Source organism: Zingiber officinale, chromosome 9A (assembly GCF_018446385.1).
Source record: "Zingiber officinale cultivar Zhangliang chromosome 9A, Zo_v1.1, whole genome shotgun sequence".
In the NCBI taxonomy this organism is placed as follows: domain Eukaryota; kingdom Viridiplantae; phylum Streptophyta; class Magnoliopsida; order Zingiberales; family Zingiberaceae; genus Zingiber; species Zingiber officinale.
Genome location: NC_056002.1, coordinates 88,690,779 through 88,700,841, shown reverse-complemented (window position 1 = coordinate 88,700,841; position 10,063 = coordinate 88,690,779). Strand labels below are relative to the sequence as shown.

Genomic DNA, 10,063 nt, shown 5'->3' with positions numbered 1-10,063 from the left:
GCGCGCTCACCGGGCTTAGGTCCCCAGATCATACCACCATCTCAGAATATATCTTGTTTGATTCTGGCGCGCTCACCGAGCTTAGGTCCCCGGATCATACCACCATCCCAGAACACATCTTGTTTGATTCTGGTGCGCTCACCGGGCTTAGGTCCCTGGATCATACCACCATCCCAGAACACATCTTGTTTGATTCTGGCGCGCTCACCGGGCTTAGGTCCCCGGATCATACCACCATCCTAGAACATAAATTGGCAAGCTCCCCAGGCTTAGGTCCCCGGTTCATACCTATACAGTGATGAGGAATTTTGGGTCGTTACATAATTTTTCACAAAATAGATAGAACTTTGACTATTACATAACAACTTGAATTCACCTTGTTGAATGTCTAGTTCTCTGACCAATCCTATAAACTATAAAGCTTCCTTCCTTGCTTTTGCTATTGTCATGTACTTTAATTCCATAGTGGACAATCCAACAATAACTGGAATCATAAACGTCCAACAGATAGGTCTTCCCACCACAGTGAACATATATCCTGTAGTAGACCTCTTATCATTCAAGTCTTCTATATAGTCTGCATCTACGTATCCAACAACTGAAGGATCTTCCAGTTGTCTGCTGAACATGATGTCATAATCAATTGTATTTCTCAAGTATATGAAAATCCACTTCACTACATCTCACTGTGGTCAACCAGAACTTAAGAGAAACTTTCTCATCATACTTACTGTTTACGCCAAATCTGGTCTCATGTAAACTATGATATACATTAGACAACTAACTGCATTATCATAAGGAACCTTTGACATATTTTGGATCTCCTCATCCATTTTTGAGTACTGTGTACTGGATAACTTGAAGTGGTGCACCAAAAGTGTACTCACTAACTTTGCATTATTCATGTTCAACCTATCTAGCACCTTCGCCACATAGTTACATTGAGACAACTATAATCTACCTGCAGTTCTATTCCTATGAATCTCCATCCCAAAAATCTTCTTGTCTCTATCTAAATCTTTCATGTCAAATTCCTTGCTCAACAGTCTCTTCAATTTGTTGACCTCTTTCATCTTCTTCGTAATAATAAGCATGTATCCACGTATAGTAATAAAAAAATCAGTGATTCTATTGGTCCCCTGGCGACCGGCTAGAGAAGAAGGGGGGGGGGGGGGGAATAGCCCTGAAAAGACACAAATACCCTTTCTCGATCTTCAGACTAAGTTAGGCAAATACTTGTATAATAACAAAAAGTAAATGCATAAATTAAGAACAGAGAGAAAAGAGTTTACTAGGTTTGCAATCAGAGGATTATTAATTCTAGACAAATAAAACTCACTAAAATCTCCTTTAGATGGAGTAGCCTCTTTACAATGTTGGGAGCTCACAAAAGTAGTAGAACAGAAAGAGAATTCATTTACAAGTGTTGTTTTTCAACTACTGAAATCAGGGTTGTATTTATAGCGTTGACTCGGGCGCCTGGAGCTCCCTTGATGACTTGTATCACCTAGCTCATTGATTTGTAGCTGCAACCAATATCATCTAGTGTGCATAGTGAGATCAAATTCTTCTTTAGATCTGGTATGTGTCTAACATTATAAAAAGTTCTGATCACACCATCAAACACCTTGATTCTGATGTTCTCTAACTATGTTGATGACTCTGTAAGACGCATCGTTTACTATCAAAATTGAACCAGAATCCACTGTCCTACAAGTGTCAAACTACGCCTTGTTTGGAGTTATGTGATATGAATATGCAGAGTTTAAGATCCATGCATCCATCAGATGCTCTGAATTTGATATAACTGATAACATATCTCTATCACCGCTCTTTGAATTTTTTTTTTCAACAATGTTTGTAAATTTTATCAAACTACTTTTGTTCTCTATAACATGTTTCTTTATCATTGAACAATCTCTCATTATATGATCTTGTCTCCACACTTGTAGCACATGATCACCTTCTTCCATTTTGACTTAGAACAAGTCTTATTGTCATTGTACGATCCATACAGAGTTTTACTCTTACCGCACTCTTAGTTTCTATTCACCACAAGTTCTTCTCCTTATGAAACTTCTTACTGGTTTTCTTCCTCTGATGAAAACCCAACAAAGCATCTATGACATTCTCCAATTTGAGAGTTTTCTTTCCCCATATTAGAGCAGTAACCAAATTCTCATAGGTAGGAGATGAAAGTAGAGAATTTTGAAACATCGGTGCCTTATCTTCATCCTCGATCTTCACATCAATCCACTTTAGATTGCTCACAATTTGATTAAATATGTTGATGTGTTAGCTCAGATCAGTTTCCTCCTATCATCTTCAGTTCGAATAGTTTCTGATTAAAATACAACTTATTTGTCAATGACTTTGACATGTACCGGCTTTCCAGCTTTTGTCAAATTTCCATCGATGACTTCTCATCTATAACATAGTACATCACATCATCTGTAAGACAAAATCTGATCATTATCATCGCCTGAAGCTCCTCCCAATCTACCCTTTCCATGTTGTCTGATTTCCTTTCTCCTAACACCTTCACCATGCCGTGTTACACCAATAAGTCCTTGACTCTTCTTTTCCATAATTCGAAGTTTCAATTCCATTAAACTTCACCATATCAAACTTCACAGAAGATATCCTTGACATGTTGATAATAACCAAAATTCTATGCTCTGATATCAATTGTTGCACCCCAGGTAACTCTTTCCCTCTCTGCCTCTAATTGTGGAAAAAAAAGGAGAGATGGAATAAGATCGCTCACAACTAGGCACCAAAGAAATCCCACTCAAGAGAACGCAAGAAGAAAACCAAGAACGAGAAATAAATAAGAAGAAGAGACAACGGAGTATTACCATGGTTTGTTGGAGTGTCTACTCCATGAAACGACTGAAGTGTTATTAGAATTCTTTCAACTCATTACATAGGGTTACAATGATCCTATATTTATAGTGCACAAACCCTTACATGATATTTCGGACCGAAAAAACCAAAAAAAACCTTGAAATCTAGGTTTTTTTTGCCGCCTCTGGACACACAAGGTCCAGTCGTGCTTGGCCGTGTTGTTTCTCTAGAACCAGACACGACTAGGTCGTGTCCGAGGGGGTATGCCCATGCCTAGGTGTGCCAAACCTCTGGAACCAAACACGACCGGTCGTGTCCGATGGGCACAACTAGTCTGAATATGCCTCTTTCTATTTTCTTATGTGATAATCTTCATATCGTCCTTCGTATCAGATATGAAGCACCCGTTGATCATACCACCAGTTAATACACACGAAAAAAGTGATTAATCAGATTAGGTAACGTCGAGCCTGGGGTGACCGATCCGACCCCACGGAAGTTTTCCACTGGTCACAAGAATAAATCTGGAAGCGCTCGCAGCTTAGGAGTCCAACATCCTTTAGTTGCGTGCCCCATTTAGAAGAAAAATTTCTATAAATTCGTCATACTCGAAGCTCGAACTACGAATACCTAGATGACAACTTGGATACTTATCGCTGCACTATAGCTCCAGAGGCTACTAGTTAATACACACAAGAAGCCTGGTCAGCTTGATTAATTAATTAACCTCAACAAAGTTAAGATAACTGCCACCCGTGCTTATTATTATATAGTTGATCCGGGCAAAGAGCCGTGAACCGTGAACAGTGCGCACCTGGTGTGCTTTAACTGACTCGGGAACCGGACCGGGTTGCCCGTGCCAAACAGGAACGCCACGCTCCAATGAGTGCCCATTATTAATTCATCTGTAATCCAATGGTCCATCCCAACCCGGCCGTTTTATTCATCTCTCTCTCTATTCTTCTCTGGGTCTGCAGCGTTAAAGACTGCTAAAGTGAGAGTGGCCAAACCAATCCCATCAAAGCACTGAGCCTTTGTCTCTCCAAATCTTGTTTCTCTCTCTTTTTGTTGTATTTAAGCAAGCCCAGCAGATATCGAAGAGTACTGTTGTTTCATTTATCAAACCAGAAGAAAGAGAGAGGATCATAGATTAGAAATAGAGATCGTATAGTGTGTGTTTCATTGATTAATTTGAACAGGATAACGTAGATCAATGGGGTCGACGTCGAACGGGATCGACGACAAGGTGGCGGAGGCTGTCATGGCAGGGAGGTACATGGAGATGGAGCACGAAGGTGAGGAGAAGACCATCAAATCCAAGCTATCCGGTCTTCTCTGGCACGGCGGCTCCGCCTACGACGCCTGGTTCAGTTGTGCCTCAAACCAGGTCCAATATTTCAAGAATACTCTGTTTCTGTATTTACTTATGTTGTTTTACCCTATATATGATTTCTGTCTTGGTGCTGGTTCAGGTGGCTCAGGTGCTGCTAACACTACCTTACTCATTCTCCCAGCTGGGGATGCTGAGCGGAATCTTGTTCCAGCTCTTCTACGGTTTGATGGGAAGCTGGACAGCTTACCTTATCAGCATTCTCTACGTGGAGTACAGAACCAGGAAGGGGAGGGAGAAGGTGGACTTCCGGAACCATGTCATTCAGGTAATACTATAACTAAGGTAGCATATATCTCTCTGATGTGATGGTGTATAATTTTAACATCTACACTCTGTTATGAAATGAAGTGGTTTGAAGTGCTGGATGGGTTACTCGGGAAGCACTGGAGAAACGTTGGATTAGCTTTTAATTGCACCTTTCTCTTATTTGGATCAGTCATTCAGCTCATTGCTTGTGCTAGGTAACGACATAGCTTATGGATTGCATGGCTAGTTACTGCACCTATAGCATATAGCTCTCTGCACTTACTCTGTTCTTTGTGTGGTGCGGCAGTAACATATACTACATTAATGACAAACTAGACAAGAGGACCTGGACCTATATCTTCGGAGCTTGCTGTGCCACCACAGTGTTCATCCCGTCGTTCCACAACTACAGGATATGGTCCTTCTTGGGCCTAGTCATGACTACCTACACAGCCTGGTATCTCACCGCAGCCTCCCTCCTCCATGGCCAGGTACAAGTTTTCATCATTCATGTGACAACAAGATAAAGCTACTGGTATTAATTAACATTGCAACTTGTATAAAATGGCGGCAGGTGGAAGGGGTGCAGCATTCGGGGCCAACCAAGCTGGTTCTATACTTTACAGGCTCCACCAACATCCTCTACACCTTTGGTGGGCACGCTGTCACAGTGTAAGGCGACATCACGTAAACCCCCTCAAAGTAGAAGACGTAAAACAAAACAAATGCCAACTATTGACACCCTAAACTTGTATACATACAATATATATATATATATAAAGCTGGTTAAATTGCACACTTGCCCATGCATGTGATGCATACTGACCACCATGAGCTGGTTTGTCTTTGGCTGGCTATAAAGTAAGGGACCACAACCACCAGCAAATCAAATGCCTTCTAAGTTCTGATTACCATCTGCAACTTAATTAGTTTAGTTGTCTGTCTATCAGTATCGACTCTTGGTGCTGTGTTTTATGCCAGTTCCCAAAGAAAATGACGGATGTCATGTACCACCCACATTAGATTTGTCTGTCAAGATGTATCATAGAAATAGGAACAGTTCTCCTAAGTTTAAGAGATCATACAGCATCCAGTTGCGAGGCTACTTGTTTAGGAGTTCACTATATATCTGGTACGAGTCAAACAAGCATTTCGAGGAAATGCATGTCGTTTTGCTGCTTTTTCTTTTTTACAGTAGCATCATTTGATTCCCTGCATCCGAACAGTGGAAGCACGGAAACAGAACATAATTGTTTACTTAGCAAGCTGATTAATGACAGTGGTTAATTGATATAATTAACTAAAAACAGGGAGATCATGCACGCGATGTGGAAGCCGCAGAAGTTTAAGGCAATCTATCTACTGGCGACTCTGTACGTGCTGACGCTGACGCTGCCGTCGGCAGCAAGCGTGTACTGGGCCTTTGGCGACGCGCTGCTAAACCATTCCAATGCCTTCTCGCTGCTGCCGCAGACGCCCTTCCGTGACGCCGCCGTGGTGCTCATGCTAATCCACCAGTTCATCACGTTTGGCTTCGCCTGCACCCCGCTCTACTTCGTCTGGGAGAAGCTCATCGGCCTGCACGACTGCCGCAGCATGTGCAAGCGCGCCGCCGCGCGGCTTCCCGTCGTCATCCCCATCTGGTTCCTCGCCATCATCTTCCCCTTCTTCGGTCCCATCAACTCCGCCGTCGGCTCCCTCCTCGTAAGCTTCACCGTCTACATCATCCCCTCCCTCGCCTACATGTTTACCTTCCGATCCGCCGCAGCTCGCGAGGCACGTATCTCATTTCTTCATTGATTAAACTGCCGAGGTTGAAGTTATCGATTATAGTGTTGAGAATAAAATTATTTCTTGCAGAACGCAGTGGAGAGACCACCGCGGTTCGTCGGAGGGTGGGTGGGAGCCTACTTGTTGAACATGTTCGTGGTTGGGTGGGTGTTGGTGGTCGGATTCGGATTGGGCGGTTGGGCGAGCATGACCAACTTCGTCCACCAAATCAACACCTTCGGACTCTTCGCTAAGTGCTACCAATGCCCCCCGCCGCCGCCGGGTACTCTTCCCATTCCCAATCCCAGTACTCCAACGCCATTTCCTGGCGGCTCCGCAGTTCACAATTCCACAAATCCGGCCATCGTAGTCTCGCCATCTCCTGCGCCTTCCTAGCTATCTACTTCCACCATCATCGCCGTAGCAGACCAAGACGGCCCGGGCAAGAAACGTTTTGCCTAGACTAATGAAGGCCATCTTTGTGGTAGCTAGCTATGTGGTAGTACTACTGTTCTAACTACTAGCGATTTCTTTCTTTCTTTGTTCCTTTGTTTTTTTCATCAGAGATGAATGTAATGAAGCTATGAGAATATGACCATTAATGGCAGCTGCAGCTAATCTGATCTCCAGTTTTGCTTGCCTTGCTTTTCAAATGCAACTTGTCCATTATTGTTTTCCCGAGCCGCTGGCATCTTTATTCCTCTCATGTCCACTTGAGGAGCTGGATACAGCTGTTGCTATAATAAGAAGAATAGAGAGAAAAAAAAAAATATGAGAGCAAATAACTTAGCAATAATGAAATTTATTGTTATATTTATCTTAAAAATAGTATAATATATAATATTTAAGAAATATTTGATTAATTGATCAATTAATAAATAATAAAATTATTCTAATAATTATGATAAAATTATTTTAGTAATTTTAATACTAATTTGATTTGAATTGATGATTTGATCTGGTCAATCCTGGTGATTCTCTTTTACCCTCTACAAACTTAACGAAAGATCTTTGACATTGAATTTGTTTGCTAACTTGTTGAAACATTGTTTGGATAATGGTTTGGTAAAGATATCAGCGATTTGATTTTCGGTAAAATAAGAGACAGATGACTCTTGAGTTGTCACATGTTCATGAACAAAATGAAAATCAATTTCCACATGATTGTATGAGCATGAAAGATAGGATTAACTATAAGATATGCCACTCCAATATTATTGTACTAAATTTTTAGTCCAGTATTTGATGTAAGATGAAGTTCAGAAAGAAATGATTGAAACCAAATAATTTCAAACGTTGTATTGACTATAGTTTTATATTTAGTCTTAGTGCTTGAACGAGATACCGTAAGTTGTTTTTTTTTTGAATTCCATGAGATAAGATTTTGTCCAAAAAAAATTGCATATTCACTTGTAGATCATCTGTCTTCAGGAGAGCTTACCCAATCCGCATTGCTATATGCATGTAAATCTCAAGATGATTAACGATATAAAAGAAGACCATGTAAAATAGTACCTTTGAGATAATGAAGTATTCTTCTTTACATTATTCCAATTTTGCTCAGTTGGAGAATGCATAAATTGACAAGCATTATTTACTGCAAAGGTAATATCAGGCTGAGTGATAGTAACATATTGTAAGATTCCAACAATGTTTTGATAAATCTATGGATCGGACAAACCAAGAGAGGATGAAGTTGTAGAGTTGTTTATAGCAATTGGTGTAGAAACTCGACGTGATTCATCTATTTTGGTTCTTTAGAAAAGCTCAGTAATATATTTGCTTTGAGAGAGAAGATAGTCTTCCTCATGTGGAATAAGTTCAATACCAAGAAAAAATGAACATTATCCAAATTTCGAGTAGGAAATTCTTAATTGAAAAGACTTAATAAAGGGGATCAGTGGTTGGCTAGAAGGGGGGATTAAATAGATGTTGACCCCAAATTTGCTTTCCTACGTATTTGTTAGCATAATGGAATACAAACAATACAAACACAAATATGAAAGCTAAAGACAAGAAGAAACAAACAAACCAATACACGTCATTTAATGTGATTCGGAGATAACTTGCTCCTACTCCACGACTGTCTATAAGGTGGACGATCCCTATCCGTCGATGGATTAACCCCCGATAATCTCTGGTTATCTCAAGTCTCCTTGTAGGTGGAGACACCTCACCACAATACTAACCAAGACCTCTTGGAACACAAAGAACAATTGAAAACTTGTTGACTACTAATTAGGATTAACAACCACTAATTTCGTCAACTTTGCCCAAGCACTCTGAGATCTATTAAATAGAGCTCGGGAGGAAAACACCAAACTATTTTCCCACCACCAGTCGATTGGTAAAATCATCAATCGACTAGTCTTAAGTAGACTTCAAACATTACAAGCCAATGGCTCGATACCAGTCGACTGATGAAAATACTATTCGACTAATCCACATGGGTTAAGCGAAGAGAGACATTCTATTCGCTACCAGTCGATTGATGAAAACACTAGTTGCCTGCTACAGTAAAATCCTAAGCCTAGGATTTTACCCTGAGTACAATATCTCATGCACTAGTCCTTGCTCGCACAACCTAGACCTTGCCTTCTAGCCTCCTCTATCAGCTTTGCATCCCTTCGGATGCCTCCCCATCCTTCTCGCCTTGCCTTTTGAAGTTTCCTTTGGCCTCGTCCTTGTTGTCGGGTCTTCCTTTGCCAAGAGGATTCTCACCTCCGGAAGTCCATCCATTGCCAAATCACACTTGAATTTAAGTTGCCAAGACTGCATGCTTTGACTTACACCACCAAGACTCACCCTTGGACTTTCCTCCTTTACCAAGATTGCACTTGGACTTTCATTGTTATACCTGCATTCTGCACACTCACAATGCATATCAAATACAACAATAAACCTAACTTGTAAAATATCGAAAATAGGCGAATAACCATAAGGGAATTTTTCAAAATTTTTAGAAATTTTATGGGAATTTTTCGGAGCTCGTATGATGAGTTTAAGGAGATCAAATATTGGACCTCGAGAAAGTCTGTTTAGGCTACCCCATTTAAATAAGGAAAAGTTTAATTTTTCTTTTTCTTTTCTTTTTCTTTATTTTCTTTTCCTCTGTTATCTTCCCGTGCCTTAACTCTTCCCCAAGCCTCGCAACGTCGGTTCTTTTCTTCTTCTCCTCGCCTCACGCGACGCCAGCCGTTTCTTCTTCCCTTCCCTAACCGACGCACTGGTGTCGCCGCCGCCGCGACGAGTCCTCTTCCCCTCTGTGAACAAAAGTCGTGGCCAAAGGGGAGTCGGGCACTTCTCCTTCGCCTCTGCTGCTGCCTTAGCACCGCCGCCCTTCCCCTCTCGATCCTCTACTTCGTGCAATTCTGTTGTGCCGACCCCTGCCCTGTGCTCTAAGTTCTCCTTACATCGACGCCTCTCCGCTGAACGCCGAAGGCCACGACCGAGCAAGAGCACCCTAGGGTCGCCTTCTTCCCGCTCGAAGCAGTGTCGACGCAACAAAACGAAGCCAGCCGAGCATCCCAGCCGTGCCCTAGATTTGGATTTGGTTCCTCGCCGAGCATCCCATCTCTACTCGGGTTGGTTTCAGACAGGAGCAAGCAGTGTCGAGCCCTTCTTCTCGCGTCTCTGCTCGACACTGCCGAAACCATCACCGCTGTGCCCTAGCACGGTCGTTGGATCAGATTGAACTTCCCTTCCTTGCTTTGATTGAAGTCTCGACTGAAGGTGAGTAATGTTCTTTCTTTTGGATCTTGTCAATTCACTGGTTTCAGGTGATGAATGGTTGACTCCGAATGGAAT

The 10,063-nt window shown here is 41.8% G+C and overlaps 1 protein-coding gene across 1 annotated transcript; it reads left to right on the top strand.

Annotated features, from left to right (window-relative positions):
• The first annotated feature begins 3,822 nt into the window (after window positions 1-3,822).
• LOC122018545 (auxin transporter-like protein 3) lies at window positions 3,823-6,909 on the top strand. The gene is made up of 7 exons (XM_042575891.1): window positions 3,823-4,234; window positions 4,320-4,505; window positions 4,589-4,701; window positions 4,794-4,977; window positions 5,061-5,158; window positions 5,797-6,262; window positions 6,347-6,909. The coding sequence occupies exons 1-7, from the start codon at window positions 4,061-4,063 to the stop codon at window positions 6,650-6,652; spliced, it is 1,527 nt and encodes a 508-aa protein (XP_042431825.1). The 5' UTR covers window positions 3,823-4,060; the 3' UTR covers window positions 6,653-6,909.
• The last annotated feature ends 3,154 nt before the right edge of the window (window positions 6,910-10,063 follow it).